At 41.9% G+C, this 20,475-nt stretch overlaps 1 protein-coding gene across 1 annotated transcript in view; it reads left to right on the forward strand.

The window, feature by feature from the left end:
- ATP6V1B2 (ATPase H+ transporting V1 subunit B2) overlaps nucleotides 1–20,475 on the forward strand; it is a 30,868-nt gene that overhangs the window by 6,101 nt on the left and 4,292 nt on the right. The window contains exons 2-12 of the mRNA XM_060787746.2: nucleotides 2,699–2,754; nucleotides 3,592–3,690; nucleotides 4,236–4,329; nucleotides 4,417–4,494; nucleotides 5,680–5,819; nucleotides 7,208–7,309; nucleotides 9,068–9,165; nucleotides 15,630–15,753; nucleotides 17,633–17,783; nucleotides 18,915–18,997; nucleotides 19,454–19,558. Of these exons, the coding sequence (XP_060643729.1) occupies nucleotides 2,699–2,754; nucleotides 3,592–3,690; nucleotides 4,236–4,329; nucleotides 4,417–4,494; nucleotides 5,680–5,819; nucleotides 7,208–7,309; nucleotides 9,068–9,165; nucleotides 15,630–15,753; nucleotides 17,633–17,783; nucleotides 18,915–18,997; nucleotides 19,454–19,558 (1,130 nt within the window). The remainder of the gene's footprint in view (nucleotides 1–2,698; nucleotides 2,755–3,591; nucleotides 3,691–4,235; nucleotides 4,330–4,416; nucleotides 4,495–5,679; nucleotides 5,820–7,207; nucleotides 7,310–9,067; nucleotides 9,166–15,629; nucleotides 15,754–17,632; nucleotides 17,784–18,914; nucleotides 18,998–19,453; nucleotides 19,559–20,475) is intronic.

Below are 20,475 nucleotides of genomic sequence, written 5' to 3' on the forward strand. Positions count from 1 at the left end.
GATTGCCTGGAGAACAACAGGAAGTGGCCCTTTTGCCTGAGGCAGGGAAGGGGGGATGCTGATCAAACTGTCACGAGTTAACAGTTCCCCACAGTAATGCCTATGTCTGTAATCAGTCTGAGAAACAAGAACTTGCAGTACAGCATTTTAACCTAAGCTGGAGGTTTTAGTTTCATGTGCATAGGAAGGAATTGGCAAATCACCTTTGAGTATTCCTTGCCTAAGGAAACCCTATGATATTCATGGGGTCATCATAAGTTGAGTGGTGACTTAAAGGCACGCAAACACACAGACACGAGTAGGGCAAATTGGGATGCATGGCAAGGGAAGATACCCCTGTAACAATTTGCTTAGTTACGTTTCCTAGCAGTTAGAATATGAGGACAGTTCTTTTGTGATCAACATATTTTCAGACAGTATTATTTGTGTTGTCTCCTATTTGAACTTAAACATAGTCTTAATTGTAAAACATGCAGGACCCACCGCAAGGCAGTACAATTTTGTGGTTGGTTATTTTGTTTAACCCTGGATTGTAACCCTGGCTCAGTTTATTTATTTATACATTACCTGTCTCAGAAAACAAATTTTAATATAGATTACAAAATGAATATAATGTAATAAGAAAATATGTCTGTCTGCATAATCTGTAACGCTGAGACACTGAATGCCATACACAGCTCGTTATTTTAGTTAGTGCAATATAGAACAATAAAAATTACAGATAGCTAACATACAATTAAAAATAGATCTAAAAGACACGTATAGTCAAAACAGTTTTTCTGTTTAACTGCCAGAAGGTTTTTGATTGTGCAGCAACAAACATGGTTACTGCATATTTACAGTATAAATATCTCAGTGTTGACAAGAAAAACAGATATGTGTTTAACACACTTCAGGTAAAGAAACTGATACTTTTTTCCCCTCGCAGCTCAAGCTGATCTCCAGTATAAAGTAAAGAGAGTGTTTTGCACATGCATGATATTTTAAACTTTCCAAAGTGTTAGTAACTTACAGTAAAATTCAAGTTCAGTTTAAAGTAAATTGAGGAGGAGGGAATGTAAATTTTGGTTTGGATTCCTCCACACATAATGCAGCTAAGCAAAGAAACCTCAACTATATTGTTTGAGGCAGTATTTTATTAAACAACTCTCCAACCACAGCAGGTAGTCAGGATTTCCACAAGAAAACCAGTGAGCAACTTGGCTTCCTCTGTAGGCTATTGACAAGAAAGATGTATTGTTCTCTTTCTTACCTCGTAGATGTTGAAACTTCAAAGAGACTGGTAATTTCCATTTCTATTTCAGCCTCTTAGCATGATAGAAAGTAAATCTGTAAACTTCCAACTTTTAAGTTGGAAACTTAAAATAATGCACTTGATGAAAAGGGGTAATTGTTCAGGAAAGCCCATGTCACAGGAAAAGACAGTTTTTAAGGTCCCAGAATAATCTTCTAAGTTTATTATATCCTAAAACTAGCTGTACCCACCACGCGTTGCTGTGGCTAACCTTCCCTCTCCTCCTTTCTTTCTCTCCTTCCTTCCTTCCTTCCTTCCTTCCTTCCTTCCTTCCTTCCTTCCTTCTCTCCTTCCTTCCTTCCTTCCTTCCTTCATTCCTTCCCTCCTTCTTTCCTTTCCTTTCCTTTTTCTTCCTTCCCTCCTTCCTTCCTTCTCTTCCTCTTCCCTTCCTCCCCCTTTCTTTCCCTTCCTCTTTCTCCCTTGTTTTCCTTCTCTTCCTATTGTTGCACTGCAACTCCCAGCAGTCCTCCTGAACAATCTATCTATCTCTAGCTAATCAATCCATCTTATCTATCTGGAGAATTGCTGGGAGTTGCACTCTAGGAATAGGAAATCGGAAATATGCAGGGATTGGGATGTTCTCAAAGAAATCCAAGGAGAAGACAGTTGCAGTGCATTTGGATCGTCGTCCTCTCCTAAAGGGCCTGATCTAGGGGATGCTGGGAGCTGTAGTCCAGAAGAGAGTGTGGATATGCTTTTGTGTGTTTTGTTTGCCATGGGGAGTTGTTTTTGTGCATGTGCTGTAGCGTCTTCTTGCTTTTTTGGCTTTTTAAATCCCTTCAGTTATGTTTTTCAGTGTTTTTATGAGTGATGGTCACTTGTTGGCGTGATAGGTGTATTGTGTCCAACGTTCATGTCAATATGTCCAGTGTTTTTTGAGTTATGTTAATCCTACAAACTAACATTACATTTTTGTTTATATAGATCGCTATGTTTCTGGATGCAAAAAAAGGGACTAATCCCAAAAGTCAAACTGGTCAAGAGTCTTGTCAGTTGCATATTTTCTTGGAAGGAAGTCTCATCAAGTGTATCTATTTGTAACTTTGCAACATAGTCCTGTGCGTGTTTACTTGGATGTAAAGTGCACTTTGTTTATTGGAGTGTGTGCATAGTCTTATTAGTCAGTTATCCTATTCTTGGAATAATCCGGTATGCTCATCCTTTCCCTGTGTTCCTGGGACAGCTGATTAATGATTACTGCACCGCCTTGTGAGCCTGATAAAGCCGTTTTGCTCATGAAAGTGCTTCTCTTTTCACAGGTCATGTGAGTTTGAATTTAAACATTGGGCAATCTTGGAAGCATTCAACCATTTTTGAACACTTCTATTAGTGCATATCAACATGTTTGTATTTCTCAACAATCAGAATTGTATTAAATTGTCTAAATGTCATTTTCTTCCCCAGCATATAAGACAGTATCTGGAGTCAATGGGCCACTAGTAATCTTGGATCAAGTGAAGGTAAATCTACATTTTAATGTTTTATAACTCCATTCTGCAAATGTGGTCTCATTTACACCCACTGACTTAGAACAGATGTGCACAAGCACTCCTTAACAGAGAAGGCTAAAGATCTTGTAAAACTGCAACTCCCATTTATTTATTTATCGTGTCAGGAGCAGATCAAACAGTTGCATTTCATTTTTTAACAAACAAACAAAACACAAAGTTTGCAAGCTTGGTAATTGATTAAATGTCTTTTGACCAGTATCTGACCACTTGGAGTGCCTCTGGTGTTGCTGCAAGAAGGTCCTCCATTGTGCTTGTGGCAGGGCTCAGGTTGCATTGCAGCAGGTGGTCTGTAGTTTGCTCTTCTCCACACTCGCATGTCGTGGATTCCACTTTGTAGCCCCATTTCTATCTCCTGGTACCAGAGCGCAGTCTATTCAGTGCCTTCCAAGTCACTGAGTTTTCTGTGTGCCCAGGGGGGGGGGAGTCTCTCAACTCCCATGATTCCATAGCATTGAGCCATAGTAGTGAAAGTGGTTTCAAAGTGCATGAATTCTACCATTTAGATGCACCCTTAGACAAAACTTCTTGTCGTCAGTCGAAGAACAACTACAGTAACTATTAAGGAAGGCTGGCCTGCAAGTCACCATTATGACTGTTGAAGTTTCAAGATGAATCCTTGTGAGAGGAGTGGTGAAAATTCTGACCAGTCTGTGTTTAAATACTAAAAAAGCAGATTTAGCTTTTGGATTCAGTTCATGTTGGAACCTAAAACAAAGACCGACATTCTTGCTTATGTATGAGTATTTTTTTTCTGGGCTTGCCTGACTTTCATTAATTGCCTTTTAGTTTCCTAGGTATGCAGAGATTGTGCATTTGACGTTACCAGATGGAACAAAGAGAAGTGGGCAGGTGCTAGAAGTCAGTGGATCCAAAGCTGTAGTTCAGGTAAATGGGGATGCATTGTGTTTGATATGCAGGTGTTTCCTTTGAGTTTATCTTCTATAGAAGCAGAACTCTTGGTATTAGAAGTATTGCCCTAAGTTTCCTCAATCAGACAGAGCTGCCTTCATATTCTGTCAGCATTTGCAGCGGCACTAAGAAGTTTGACCATAGCTACTGAATTTTGGTAATAATAGCAGCAGGTTTACCATCATTGTGGTCTTAGAGGGAGAGGGCTATGAGAGTTTTCCAAAAACATATCATGCACATGATATGTTGCACAACTCTGCTTTATTGTCTTGCATTAGCTTATTATTTATATTTCCCATGGTGATTCCTGGCTTGTTTTGTTTCTACATTCAAAATGGGTTAAACTCAGAATTGTCTTGAATCACAGCAGTAACCCCCTTATGCCGCTCAATCATAATTAAGATGCTCTATGCTAACCTCTCCTTTGATTACATTTCTATTTGTGACCTTATCGACCTGCCTAACTACAAGAGATTATTTAATACAATAATATGTATTAAAGCATTTACTTTTTATTTAAGGTTTTTGAAGGAACTTCAGGAATAGATGCTAAGAGAACATCTTGTGAATTTACTGGGGATATCCTTCGAACCCCAGTATCTGAAGATATGCTTGGTGGGTATATATTGAGAAAGTTGTCAGTTTCTCCCACATGAAAATAATTTCTGCTCTGTTGACATAGCTTGTCTCTTGTGCTCGCAGGGCGTGTGTTTAACGGATCAGGGAAACCCATCGACAGAGGCCCTATGGTCTTGGCTGAAGACTACTTGGATATCATGGGTATGTTTACAACCTTGTTAACACAGGATTTGCTCATTAATGTTCCAGAAATGAGCTTTCTGATTCATTGTGTGAAAGCTCCTGGTCAGCATGATAAAAATAGCCGTTCAGTGAAAATATACTGTAGAAGCTGGGAGATAAGCTAAGTAGTTGCTTCTACTACCTCCTTTTAGAAATGAAGAAAAATAGGGTGGTTCTCCCTAGCCTTCTTCACTGAGAATCAGTACTGACAGTAGAGAATTTTAGTCATGTATATCTTTGATGCTTTATTCTGTTTGCTCTCCATACAGTTGTTGTAGTATTTATATTGCCACAGTTTTCATGATAGGAATCATGTCACATAGCACGTTTCCCATAAATTCTCCCATAATGTTATCTGCAGATTTTATCCCAATATTCAATTCTGTCTTCACAAAAATGAACAAGAAACCAGCCAAGACTTTTTCTGACTTGAAAATCCACAAGAGGTTAAGGAAGTTATCCCCCTCCCAAAAAAAAACAACCCATTTTTGAAGGGTGTGATTTTTCCCCGCATAGGGCATTAATAGCACAGCCCCACCAAAGGGGAAAAAAGATCCTGGTGCCTTAGTTTTTAGGCCTGTTTCTGGGGTACTGATTCAGAAAATTGCATCTGATACACTACAACAGCTCTAGTTTCTTAGGCCCCTTCTATACTGGCATACAAAATCCAAATTATCTACTTTGAATTGGGTTATATGACAGTATAGACTCATATAATCCAGTTCAAATAAGATAATGTGGATTATCTGTTTTGATAATCTGGATTTTATGACGGTGTAGAAAGGGCCTTAGATATGACTATCACAATTCTATATGGGCGAGCAGATGAAGACTGGCATATGGTATATGTTCTGCATCTCAAAACGTAGAGCTGATAGAAGGAAACTGCTGCCATTTTTTGAATTGGCAGGTCAGATATACTCAGAAACAAGTATAATATTTGAGGCACCAAAATGTGTGTTGACCAGTACAATAATGCTTTTTCCCAAAGATTGTCAGGCAGAAATAAATTCTAAAACAGTTAAGCTTGTTTAAAAAATAAAGAATTGCTGTTGGCAAATAAGTGTCTGAATTTAGGAATAGATGATGGGCTTAATATTCTTTACTTCAAAATTAATGCAGATTAAAAATGCTGCATTTTCCTTCTTTCCAAATGAAAAAAAGGTCAACCAATCAATCCTCAGTGTCGAATCTACCCAGAAGAGATGATTCAGACTGGCATTTCCGCTATAGATGGCATGAACAGTATTGCCAGAGGACAGAAAATCCCCATTTTCTCTGCTGCTGGGTTGCCGCATAATGAGGTAGGTACTTTGATGGCATTTTATGCCGAAGATACAGTGACATCATTTTACTAAGTGTTCTAAAAACCTGTAGAGGCACCTAGGAAGAGTGCTATTAACTTGCGCAAGAAGGAAGTCTTTCTTGGCTAATGAAAGACATTGTGTTTAGTGGGAGTAGACCATTTCAGTGTAACTTAATTTTTTGCCCTGAAATCCTGTGGACTACCCCAAATATCTAAAATTAGTGAGAAGTCCATTTCTAGTTTATGGAGAACAGGAATATTTTAATGTTTAAAAATACAAGGATAACCTGTAACATTTTTTTAATTCTGCTCTTCAGACTTTCTTTTTGATTGGAAGAAAAGGAGCAATCCAATTGAGTTCCAAAATACCATTTCAGGATTTTCAGCAATAGGGTAGATCTATGTAGATTTGATCTATGGGTTAAGGTGGACCTTCAGTCTCAATACTGTTAAATAGAGTGGTTAAAAAGTGTTTTTGAGATTCCCAACAGGTCAAAAGAAATTTGTCCAAACGTCATTTAGAGGATGTGGGAGCATTTCCACCTTTTTGATATGACCTTGGCAATTTTATGCTCAAGAGAAGTCTTTTTTGAAACAGGAGGTTACTTCTTCACACTTCCTGCTTTTAAAAAGGCATTTCCAGGCCTTAAATGCCCAGGAAAATAAGAATAATCCATCCTAGTCCAGAAACACAGCACTTGTTTGTGTGTTAGTGGCTGGATGGCCATCTGTTGGGGTGCTTTGAATATGATTTTCCTGCTTCTCGGCAGGGGATTGGACTGGATGGCCCACAAAGTCTATTCCAACTCTATGATTCTAGTAAAGTAAGATGTTCAAGTTTTCTCCATTTTGGTGAGGGATGGATTGACAACCATAAACTATTAACATCAGAAGTAAAATGATGTGAAGTTTTGATGTGAAAGGCTTGGAGAAAAATTTGAAGAGAATTTGCGTAACGATATGTTAATCATCCTTTTTCCAGCACTTGGCCTGTTAGCACTGTTATGATAGTATTGCTTTTGTTCATGATTTTTGATTTTTGTTATTATGTTAGGTTTCTATATGTGAGGCACTGAATTTTGCTGTAATTGTGTTGGGAACTGCTTTGAGTCCCCTGCTGGGGTGAGAAAACTGGATACAAGTGAAGTAAATAAATAAATAAATCCCTTCTTATGTATTTTTTTATATTCAGCAGATAGGTAATTTGCCAACCTACATTTAGGTTTTAGCTAGCCACCCTGATATATCAGCGACTGTGCTTTAGAGTGTGCCAAAGCGAAAGCAGAAGTGCCATTTTGTGAATCACGTGTGATAAAGCAAAACTCTGAAATCATCATCTCCCTGAAAATGGATGTACTGTACATTTTCAACTTTCTTTACTTTCAGATAGCAGCTCAGATCTGTCGCCAGGCAGGATTGGTGAAGAAATCTAAAGACGTGATGGACTATAGTGAAGAGAACTTTGCCATTGTGTTTGCTGCTATGGGAGTAAGTGACTTAAGTACATATGAAATGGCTATACAGGTTCACTGTCTATAGCAATATGCACCAGACAACTGGAAAGTGTATCTAGGTTGAAGGTGGCCATATTTTCCCCAAATCCTCCGTGAACTCCACATCCTCCAAAAAGGCCAATATAACTGTTTCGTCTTCATACCTTCTCAATATGGCAGCAGGAAGTGGAGCTGTGTCTTTTAACAGACACAACTCCACTCAGTTTGAATATGACTCTAAAAGAAAACATAGGTTGTGGGTGCTCCTGAGGATGTTTTCACATGTTTTCATGCATTTGGAGAGTTTAGGGAAAACATTGCTTCGAATTTTGTGGCAGAAGAGGCTTTGGGGGACTTTGTCCTCATTGATATATATTTAATAATTTAATAATGAAAGAAAATGAATAATGGCAGTCCCCTGCCATGTGTTGTTGTGGCCCAGTCTGGTGATCTGGAAAATAAAGTAATGAGAAAGTGTTTTCTAATATATGTAATTTCTTTATGCTTGCGGATAAACAGTATTTCTTGCTGTTTCTTTGTCAGTGTTAATGTCGAGATTGTCTGGTTTGCCTACTCTGGCACATGCAACATATAGTTGTCCTTCTTTAGGGGTCCCTTTCAAATCTATGATACTATATCTCTCTGTGTTAGTCATATCTATCTATATCAATGGCTGGATGGCTCTCTGTCAGGAGGGCTTAGATTATGTTTTCTTGCCCTGGTGAAAGGAGTTGGACTGGATGGCCTTAAGTATTTTCTGTTGGTCATGGGGGTTCTGTGTGGGAAGTTTGCCCCAATTCTGTCATTGATGAGGTTCAGAATCATCTTTGATTGTAGGTGAACTATAAATCCCAGTAACTACAACTCTCAAACTCAAGGTCAATGCCCAGCAAACCCTTCTGGTGTTTTCTGTTGGTCATGGGAGTCCTGTGTGCCACATTTGGTTCAATTCCATCGTTGGTAGAGTTCAGAATCTCTTTGATTGTAGGTGAAATATACATCCCAGTAACTACAACTCCCAAATGTCAAGGTCTATTTCCCCCAAACTCCATCTTTGTTCATATTTGGGCATATGGAATATTTGTGCCAAGTTTGGTTCAGATCCATCATTGTTTGAGTCCACATTGCTCTCTAGATGTAGGTGAACCACAACTCCCAAACTCAAGGTCAATGCCCACCAAACCTATTGTTTTCTGTTGTTCATGGAAGTCCTGTGTGCTACGTTTGGTTCAATTCCATCATTGGTGGAGTTAAGAATGCTCTTTGATTGTATGTGAACTATAAATCCCAGCAAATACAACTCCCAAATGACAAAATCATTTTTGAGTAATGGTCACTCCTTGGGTTAGTAGGCATTTGGTGTCAATTTGTCCAGTGGTTTTTGAGTTCTGTTAATCCCACAAACAAACATTACATTTTTACTTATATAGATGTATTACATGTAGCAGTACAGCAAATGTAAACGGGTCACATGATGTCCATCTGATGAAGCACTAATATTCTTCTCCAATTAAGAAAGGCTTAATTAGACTGTTTTCTATTTCCTGTTCATCTGTGTGTGAAAGCTTAGCTAACGTACATTTTAAAACCTCCCCCATTAAAAAAAACTCCTAAAAGAAAGGGAGCCCAGCAGTTTGATGGGCAAATTGATGATGCTTTGTAGTTGGCTGCTTTGTTAGAATTAAGCTTTGCTTTTTGGAGCCAAAATAATGGTTGACTTTGTAATTGACTTTACCTTAATGTGATGCTGTAGGTAAATATGGAAACAGCTCGGTTCTTCAAATCCGACTTTGAGGAGAATGGCTCCATGGATAATGTGTGTCTGTTCCTGAACCTGGCTAATGATCCAACGTACGTACATAAAATCTGATGCTCTTCATAACTGGAAATATTTCCTGAAAACTTTACTCCATTTATTGTAGGGGCTGCTGGCTGTAGTTCTTTAGAGAAAAGGAATAGAAAGCATAATTATATTGAGAAACATTCTGTGTCAGAGACACCTGAGAGACAAAAATGGAAGAGCGCAGTCACGTTGAGGTTTGCAACACATGATTCCTAGAATTTTGCAATGGAAACTGGTGCTTAAAAAGAGAGCTTGTGGGAAATAAGAACCTTGCACACAGAGAATGCAATTTCTGATTGGAGTGTGTATTGGAAACAGGTTGCATTCCTCATTTGTGCCAGTTTATAGATGAAAATATGGATGGCTAATGGAGGCCCCGGTGGTGCAGCGGGTTAAAGCATTGAGCTGCTGGACTTGCTGACCAAAAGGTTGGTGGTTCGAATCCAGCAAGCGAGGTGAGCTCCCATTGTTAGCCCCAGTTTCTGCCAAACTAGCAGCTCGAAAACATGCCAATGTGAGTAGATCAATAGGTACCTCTTCTGTGGGAAGGTAACGGCACTCCATGCACTCATGCTGGCCACATGAGTGGACAACACCGGCTACGGACAACACCGGCCCGTTGGCTTAGAAATGGAGATGAGCACCATCCCACAGAGTCAGACACAACTAGACTTAAGGGGGAACCTTGTCTTTTAATTTAATGTAGTAGTTAACAGTAATCTTTCCTACTTTACACCTTTGAGAGCCTCCATCAATTTACCTATGATCCTACAATGCTTGTGCTGGCGAATTATAGGCACACATTGTATTGTCAAAGGCTTTCTTGGCTGGAATCACTGGGTTGTTGTAGGTTTTTCGGGCTATATGGCCATGTTCTAGAAGCATTCTCTCCTAACATTTGGCCCGCATCTATGGCAAGCATCCTTAGAAGATGTGAGGTTATAGGCACATTGCAGCTTTTTAATAGATGGTATCCTCAGAGGTGGATCAGACTTTGCCTAGTCTGATCCTCCTCTTCTGTTTGCTGAGGAGCCAAAGAGTACCTTCTTCCATTACTCTGCACATGGTGACTCTCCTACTTCAAGTATCAATATAACATTGGATTTGAGTTTATGCACTAAAATCCAGTATGAGTAAACTAAGATTGCATTGGTCTGTTACTGCCTTTTTAAGCAAAGTTGTATGTGTTGAATGCATTCCAAAAGTATAGTCTTGCTAAATAAGATGCACAATTCTCTATCAATATAACACATGTATAAGCCTTTACATTTTTTAAAAAATAACCCCATAACAAAAGTTTATATAGTGAACATGCAAATTAAAATAAGTGTTTTAAATGGTCTTAAACATGACATAGCACAGAGCAAGCCATTTATCTGTTGGGAAGGAGTTCTGTAGATTTGGGGCCACCACTGAGGCTGGATCTACCCTGCCATATAATCCAGTTTCAGAATTATTATTTATTTACTATATTTATATACCAGGACTGTGGCGCAGCTGGCTGGGAGTCAGCTGCATTAAGATTACCACTGACTGAAAGGTCATGAGTTCGAAGCCAACCTGGGTCAGAGTGAGCTTCCAACCAATTTGTGTAGCTTGCTGTTGACCTTTGCAGCCCAAAAGAAAGTTGCATCTGTCAAGTAGGAAATTTAAGTACTGTGTATGCAGGGAGGCTAATTTAACTAATATTGTACCCAACCATCAGTCATCAGCTGACACCATATACCCTCGGCTTGCCAAGGGTCAGTCGTCCTTCTTCCATCCAATAGGGGAATTAGATCTATCTGACTCATTTGTTTGATTTTTAGTATTATCTCTGCGTTTTTAATTTGGTAGTGGATTTAATACGGTGTAGTGTAATTGTAGACTGGGGCGGTCCTGACTCTTCTAACTACTGAAAGATTACCAGCAGCTGCAGGCTGTCTGAAGGCCATTAGTAGCGGCTTGTACCTCCCAAACTACTTTGTTTTTACAATTTGCACCTCCACTGCCCTTACCCTTTTGGTTGCGGATTCAATACTGTTAATTGCCGAACTCTTGCCAATGTTACTGCACTGGAAACGAAGGCCTTTGTAATCCTACTCCTCCGCATGCTTTGGCGACGGACGACGGGTTAGCACTTTAATTAACGGTGGAACTCCTGTGGACTGCTAATTTCAATGTTATTTGTGGACTGTCGTGTTAAGCTTGCATTTGCACTTTCATCACGCACTTTATAATTTTCTCCAATTAATGGTTGAATGGCCGGGGAAAATTGGAGATGGTTCTATGAATCAGAGGAGTGGAACGATAAGAACGATGAAATTGATAGTTTGACAACGGACCGGGTTAATGATATGCTATATAACAGTGCAATGCTAGAGTGTCATGATGTAGAGAAAGGGGGTGGTGGGGAGGGGGAGAGTTACGGTCCTCGGGGGGCCCCCATAGAGTTTATGATGGGGAGGGGGAGATACAGGAAAGGGAGAGAGAAAAAACCAATTCGGCCAATTCGTGAACAAACGCTGAGGAAAATTCCAAAATGTTCTCCTGACTTGGTAAACGTGGGTTCCAAGGTAGACGGTCCTCCTGGAATGAAGGTGGTGCTGTTGAACGCCAGATCTGTCAATGGGAAAACATCAATCATCCAGGATTTGATACTGGAGGAAAAGGCAGATCTGGCGTGCATCACGGAGACCTGGTTGGACGAGGCTGGAGGGGTGAATCTCACCCAGCTTTGCCCACCAGGTTATGCTGTGCAGCACCAATCGAGACCCGGGGGGCGGGGAGGCGGAGTTGCAATAGTCTATAAAGATTCCATCTCCTTGATCGGAGGCCCAGCCTTACAGTCGACCTTGTTTGAATGTGTCCACCTGAGGCTAGGTGACCGGGACAGAATAGGGCTGTTGTTGGTGTACCGACCACCCCGCTGCACCTCAACCGCCCTACCTGAGCTTGCAGAGTTGGTCTCAGGCCTGGCATTGGAGTCCCAGCGGCTGGTAGTGCTGGGGGACTTCAATGTACATGCGGAGTCCACTCTTTCAGGAGCGGCTCAGGACTTCATGGCCACCATGGCAACTATGGGGCTGTCCCAACTAGTATCTGGCCCTACCCACTGTGCTGGACACATACTTGACTTGGTCTTCTGTCAGGGCTGGGAAGAAGGTGGCGGTGTGGAGGAGCTGTCAATCTCTCCTTTGCCGTGGACCGACCACCATCTGATCAGGTTTAGACTCATTGCAACTGCTAACCTCCACAAGGGTGGTGGACCCATTAAGATGGTCCGCCCCAGGAAGCTTATGGATCCAGAAGGACTCCTGATGGCTCTTGGGGATGTTTCCGCTGCCTTGGATGGTGATTCTGTCGATGCCCTGGTCACTCACTGGAATAGGGAGCTGACTAGGGCAATAGACACGATTGCTCCGGAGTGCCCTTTCTTAAGTCGCCGAGCGAAACCTGCCCCTTGGTTCAACGAGGAGTTGGTGGAGCTAAAGCGAACAAAGAGATGGCTAGAGAGCGTGTGGAGGAAAAAGCCCAGCGAGCCAAACTGAACACGTCTACGCCTTTATCTAAGGGCGTATGGCGCAGCAATAGAGGCCGCGCAAAATGCGTTCTACTTGGCCAATATTGCGTCCGCAAGGAACCGTCCGGCAGAGCTGTTCCGAGTAGTCAGAGGGTTGTTGAATCCCACCTCGAGTGGGTCCCCTGACGACTCGGCAGCGCAATGTGAAGCATTTGCTCAGTTCTTTGCGGACAAAGTCGCTTTGATCCGCGCGGCCTTTGACACCACATTAACTGCAGTCTCTGAGGATGTAACTCAAGCATCTGCTTGTCCAATTTTGTTGGATTCGTTTCAATCTGTTCAACTCGATGAGATCATCAGGGTTCTGGGAGAGGCGAGACCTACCACATGCATCCTAGACCCCTGCCCTTCCTGGCTGGTAAAAGAAGCCAGAGGGGGTTTGGCAGAGTGGGTAAAGGTGGTGGTTAATGCCTCCCTTCAGGAAGGCAAGATTCCAGCCAGCTTAAAACCGCTGTTGAAAAACCATCACTAGACCCCACTCAATTCGTCAACTTTTGGCCAGTCTCCAATCTCCCCTACTTGGGCAAAGTCCTGGAACGTGTGGTGGCCTCGCAACTCCAGGAATTCCTGGTGGACACAAACTATCTAGATCCGTCACAGTCTGGCTTTAGGCCGGGACATGGTACTGAGACAGCCTTGGTCGCCTTAGTTGATGATCTGCGCCGGGAACTGGACAGGGGGAGTGTGTCCCTGTTGGTTTTGCTGGACCTCTCTTCGGCCTTCGATACCGTCGACCACGGTATCCTTCTGGGACGCCTCGCGGGAATGGGTCTTGGGGGTACTGCCTTGCAGTGGCTCCAGTCCTTTCTCAAGGGTCGCTCCCAGAAGGTGTCACTAGGGGACTCCTGCTCGACTCCTCGGCATTGCACTGTGGAGTCCCACAGGGCTCAATACTGTCCCCTATGTTGTTTAACATATACATGAAGCCGTTGGGAGAGATCATCCGGAGTTTTGGGGTGCGATGTCATCTGTACGCAGATGATGTCCAACTCTTATCACTCTTTTCCACCTACCACTAAGGAGGCTGTTCAGGTCATGAACCGGTGCTTGGCCGCTGTCTCAGACTGGATGAGGGACAACAGATTGAAACTAAATTCAGACAAGACAGAGGTACTCCTGGTCAGTCGTAAGACCAAACAGGGTACGGGGTTACAGCCTGTGCTGGACGGGGTCACACTCCCCCTGAAACCTCAGGTACGCAGTCTGGGAGTTCTCCTGGATTCATCGATGAGCCTGGAACCCGAGGTCTCAGCGGTGGTCAGGGGAGCATTCGCACAATTAAAACTTGTGCGCCAGCTGCGTCCGTACCTTGGGAGGGCTGACTTGGCCACGGTAGTACACGCTTTGGTTACATCCCGCTTAGACTACTGCAACGCTCTCTACGTGGGGTTGCCTTTGAAGACTGCCCTGAAGCTGTAGCAAGTCCAACGCGCGGCAGCCAGATTACTAACGGGGGCTGGATACAGGGAGCATACCACTCCGCTGTTACGCCAGCTCCATTGGCTGCCAATTAGCTTCCGAGCACAATTCAAAGTACTGGTGTTGACCTATAAAGCCCTAAACGACTCCGGCCCTGTTTACCTCTCCGAACGTATTCTCCCCTACGAACCATCAAGATTATTAAGATCATCTGGAGAGGCCCTGCTCTCGGTCCCACAGGCCTCGCAAGCACGCCTGATGGGGACGAGGGACAGGGCCTTCTCGGTGGTAGCCCCGCGACTCTGGAACTCTCTCCCTCTGGAGGCCAGAACCGCCCCATCCATCCTAACATTTAGGAAACTGGTGAAGACGTGGCTGTGGAGTCAGGCCTTCAATGAATGAGACAAGACCATAGGACCCTGGATGGAAGTTGATGTAGACCCATCTTAATAGGACGACTGACCACTGTAGTTTTATATATAGTGTTTTTAAAGTTGTTTTTGTAATTGTGATATATGATATTTTAATGAGTGTATATGCTTTTATGGCTGGAAACCGGGCTGAGTCCCTCAATGAGGTTGAGAAGCTCGGTATAGAAAACTGTGAAATAAAAGAAATAATAAATAAACTAATTTATGACACCATAAAAATCTCCAGCAAGCATGCAAAGAATGAGGAAGTACTTCCTCAGTGTCACAAATGGACGGTGAAGTGACAGCTCCCCTGGTGGCCAGAATACCCTCACCAAAAAAGCTGGAATGTTAAATTGCCTCTGTGTCTGTCTATATATGCCATGTATATTTACATTGTAATCCACCGTGAGTCCCCTGCTGGGTGAGAAGAGCGGAATATAAATACTGTAAATAAAGAAATAAACTGCCCCTCTCAGCCCAGAGGCGACTCGGAGCGGTTCACAAATTGGCAACAATTCAGTGTCTCAAATGCAGATTAACTGCACTGAACTGAATTATTTGAGTCTACACTGCCATATAATCTCATGCAATGCAGTTAATCTGCTTTCTGAAGCTGGATAATATGACAGTGTAAAAGGCCCCATCTTTAGTATTCAACAGCTTTACACAGATGGATGCTGACCAGAGCAAGGATTTCAACAATGGTTTTAATAGCCTAGCAGGCTCATAAGTATGTATAGTTCCACTCTTTACACATGTGGATGTCTGATGGCATCAAGAAGGAACAAGAATACCCCAGGAGATAATGAGACAGCCTTGCTTTCTCTTTCCAGTGAAAGAAAAGCCATTCTGTGAAGGCTGTTCAAAAAGACTTTAAATTTTAGACTGCTACATCTTAGCTGCCTAACTATAAAAGCATATCTGTTCTGTTAATTTCTAGAAGGTAACTATTGAATGATACTCAGTACAGCTTTGTCTCTTGTGTTAGCTTTGTTTTCTCTGAACAGTCCTTTTTAAGTATTCGATGTTGATCTCTATTTTGTGACAATATTAATTGGATTCCATTGTCCTTTTTCAGCATTGAGCGTATCATCACCCCTCGCCTTGCTCTGACCACAGCAGAGTTCTTGGCTTATCAGTGTGAGAAGCATGTCTTGGTCATTTTGACGGATATGAGCTCCTATGCAGAAGCTCTGAGAGAGGTACTTATCCTTTTCGACAGATCAGTTTCTGCCTTGCATGCAAATGGATTAGAAACTCAGAGAGGTGTGGGGATTTCTAAGGAGAGATCTAATTTTGGTGATACTCTTAATTAATTTAAATGTGATTATGGAGGTCAGTTTGTAGAGAAGTGAAGGAAAAATTGGGAATAGGTTGTACCTTGAATTAATGCATCCTTTGCAACTAAAACAAATTTTTATTTGCCTGTATATACTGCTCCTTCTACTGAGAACAAAACATTTAGGTAAACATGAGATGCTAATGACATTGTAGTAGTAATAATAGTAATAACAACAACTTTATTTTTATACCCCGCCACCATCTCCCTGAAGGGACTCGGGACGGCTTTCAAGGGGACCAAGCCCATCATACAACAAAATTTACCACCTAAAACACAGTGAAAAACATAATATATAATATAACATAAGCATTCTAATTAAAACAGTTAGAAACAGCAGAATATAAAAACATCATAAAAGTGTATCCAACCAACCTCTACAGCCAGTAACCAGGAATATGGTGGGCACTATAAGATTAGAGAGGACAAGTATTAAAAGATGCATGGCTTGACAGCAGTACGTGTGGAAAGGATCTTGGAGTCCTCGTGGACAACAAGTTAAACATAAGCCAACAATGTGATGCAGTGGCTAAAAAGGCTAGTGGGATTTTGGCCTGCATAAATAGGAGTATAGTGTCTAGATCCAGGAAAGTCATGCTACCCCTCTATTCTGCCTTGGTCAGACCACACCTGGAATCACACTGTGTCCAATTCTGGGCACCACAATTGAAGAGAGATATTGACAAGCTGGAATGTGTCAAGAGGAGGGTGACTAAAATGATCAAGGGTCTGGAGAACAAGCCCTATGAGGAGTGACTTAAAGAACTGGGTATGTTTAGCCTCAAGAAGAGAAGGCTGAGACATAATAGCCATATATAAATATGTATATGAAAGTCATGGAAAGGAGGGAACAAGCTTGTTTTCTGCTGCCGTGGAGACTAGGACGCAGAGCAATGGCTTCAAACTACAAGAAAGGAGATTCCACCTGAACATTAGGAAGAACTTACTGACTGTGAGAGCTGTTCAGCAGTGGAACTCTCTTCCCCAGAGTATGGTGGAGTCTCCTTTGGACGCTTTTGAACAGAGGCTGGATGGCTATCTGTCGGGGGTGCTTTGAATGAAATTTTCCATCTTCTTGGCAGGGGGTTGGACTGGATGGCCCACAAGGTATCTTCCGACTCTATGATTCTAGGTCAGCTCAGTTCTATGATTCTATGTTCTGGCATTCTTCTGACTAAGATGCTGTTTCTTGCCAGAGTGCTTCTGACCTCTGGAGTGTTGGTTCTATATAATATATGTTATTTTTAAAATGTTGTGCTTTACATTAATACGGATTAATGTTGCAAATTGAACACCCAATTGCCACTAGTCAAGCAAGTTGCAGACCTGGATGTCTGAATTTAATACAGGAAGAATGATTATCAAGGGCTGCTTCCTACTCTCTCTGCTTTCCATACTTCTAATTCTTTGCAGCATTTGTTCCTTTAGATTTTGAACACAAATCCTTCAACTTTGCATCACAAATGTTGCTTGTTCAACAGCAGTTACCTTGCAAATTATTGCAGCATAGACAGTATACATCTGTGCTTTCATCATGTAAACATGAAACCTTGGTCCCTGTTCTGAGAAATTAACATTCTCAACGTTAATAAAAGGAAAAGGATTAACTTTCTGGTGATCTTTGGCTCAGCATAAACCTGCATCAAAAAGCTTACCATTTGTTCCAGAGCAGGAATGTTAATGCTGTCCATGAGATGGTCTCAACATTTCCTAACTTTTATTTTTGTCTCAAATCCCTAAAGGTCTCAGCAGCCAGGGAAGAAGTGCCAGGCCGACGTGGCTTCCCTGGTTACATGTACACAGATTTGGCCACTATCTATGAACGAGCCGGGCGAGTTGAAGGCCGGAATGGGTCCATTACCCAGATTCCTATCCTTACTATGCCCAATGATGGTAAGGCCTCTTCTAGCCACTGTTTACATCTAGGCACATTTCCGGATTCAGAATTCCTCCCATCTTTTGTATGTGACTATCCCTAACACAGTGTTTCTCAATCTTCTTAATGCCGCGACCCCTTAATACAGTTCCTCATGTTGTGGTGACCCCCCAACCATCGAATTATTTTCAGTGCCACTTCATAACTGTAATTTTGCTATGGTATGAATTGTAATGTAAATATCTGATATGCAGGATAGCTTTTCATTCACTGGACCAAATTTGGCACAAATACCCATTATGCCCAAATTAGAATACTGGTGGGGTTGGGAGGGGATTCATATTGTCATTTGCGAGTTAAGGTTTGCTGAGATTTATAGTTAACCTACAATTAAAGAGCATTCTGAACTTCCCCAAAGTTGGAACTGACCCAGACTTGGCACACAGAACTCCCATGACCAACAGATAATACTGAAGGGTTTGGTGGGCATTGGCCATGAGTTTTGGAGGTGTGATTCACCCACATCCAGAGATCACTGTGGACTCAAACAATGATGGATCTGGACCAAACTTGGCACGAATACTCAATATGCCCAAATGTGAACACTGCTGGGGAAAATAGACCTTGGCATTTGAGAGTTGCAGTTGCTTGGACAATCAAAGAGCATTCTGAACCCCACCAATGACAGAATTGGGCCAAGCTTCCCACACAGAACCCTTATGATCAACAGAAAATACTGTGTTTTCTGATGGTCCTTGGCGATCCCTTTGAAACCCCCACGTGACCTTCCCAGGGGTCCTGACCCCCAGGTTGAGAAACACTGTCCTAACGGATTGGAGATAGTTGCACCAGAGCTGTTTCCAATGCAGATTCAGGAAGAAATGTTTACAGTGTCAGTTGTTGATTCTTTAAGGTCATTATCAATAGAAATTAACAATATTTTTGAATTGTTTCTTTTTTTCCCCCCTAATAATGGCCACAATCCAAATTTTGACAGCTTTTGAGGCCTCACTGCTCTGGGCTGTCTTGATAAAGGCCCAGTTTCATTTTCTCATCCTCTGGTTCGATTAGCCTCTCTGTACTTCATAACAAAATTATATGTTGCCATGATTAGCCACCTAAAATCATTAATATTTCTTTTTTTGCAGACATTACCCACCCTATTCCTGACTTGACAGGATACATTACTGAAGGCCAGATCTATGTAGACAGACAGCTGCACAACAGACAGGTCAGTATATTAGATATCTAGCAAACAACAACCTCAGGGGAAGTGGGTTGGATCCAGATTTCTTTATATTTTAAGACCCATAAAAATCAGTGAGATTTAAATGAGTCGTAACTAGTTGTTTTGATTTCAGTGAATCTATTTGCAATAGTTCTCAACCTGTGGGTCCCCAGATGTTTTGGCCTACAACTCCCAGAAATCCCAGCCAGATTACTACCAGCTGTTAGGATTTCTGAGAGTTGAAGACCAAAACATCTTGAGGACCCACAGGTTGAGAACCACTGATTTAGAGCTCGCCTAAGACTGGGTGCAGGTTTCTGGGTGCAGGCTTACAACTTGTTTCTTATATGAATATTCAGTTGGATTGCATGTTCACTGCTTGTAATGAAAACTGATCCTAAAGATTCTATTTCTGACATTTGAGGAATGTCATTGTAAAAACATGTTTTCCTCTTGCAGATTTACCCACCTATCAATGTCCTTCCCTCTTTGTCTCGATTGATGAAATCTGCTATTGGAGAGGGAATGACAAGGAAAGATCATGCTGAGGTTTCAAACCAATTGGTAGGTTTGATGTTTGTCATTCACATGCATATTTCAAGATAGAGAATGGGCAGAGGAAATTGAGGAGAATATTGTGAGCAATATTGTAATGAAATACAATTTTGTTTGCCTTAGGGTTTATTTATTTACGACATTTAAATGCCACCCTTCTCAACCCGAAGGGGACTCAGAGCGGTTTACAAGATATATATACATACAATATATTATGTGATTAGCATAGTACAATATCAGTATTAAATATTACTATATTGTACTTATTTATTTATCTATCATATCAGAAGCAAGCCAAACAGTTGTATTGCATTTTTTAACAAACAAACATACAAACAAACAAAACACAAAGTTTGCAAGCTTGGTAGTTGATTAAATGTCCTTTGACCAGTATCTGGTCACTTGGAGTGCCTCTGGTGTTACTATAAGAAGGTCCTCCATTGTGCATGTAACAGGACTCAGGTTGCATTGCAGCAGGTGGTCAGTGGTTTGCTCTTCTCCACACTCGCATGTCGTGGATTCCACTTTGTAGCCCCATTTCTTAAGGTTGGCTCTGCATCTTGTAGTGCCAGAGCGCAGTCTGTTCAGTGCCTTCCAAGTTGCCTAGTTTTCTGTGTTCCCAGGAGGGAGTCTCTCATTTGGTATCAGCCATTGATTGAGGTTCTGGGTTTGAGCCTGCCACTTTTGGACTCTCGCTTGCTGAGATGTTCCAGCGAGTGTCTCTGTAGATCTTAGAAAACTATTTCTTGATTTAAGTTGTTGACGTGCTGGCTGATACCCAAACAGGGGATGGGCCGGAGATGTCACTGCCCTGGTCTTTTCACTATTGGCTGCTACTTCCCGGCGGATGTCAGGTGGTGCAATACCGGCTAAACAGTGTAATTTCTCCAGTGGTGTAGGGCGCAGACACCCCGTGATAATACGGC

The sequence above is a fragment of the Anolis sagrei genome, chromosome 7 (assembly GCF_037176765.1).
Source record: "Anolis sagrei isolate rAnoSag1 chromosome 7, rAnoSag1.mat, whole genome shotgun sequence".
In the NCBI taxonomy this organism is placed as follows: Eukaryota; Metazoa; Chordata; class Lepidosauria; order Squamata; family Dactyloidae; genus Anolis; species Anolis sagrei.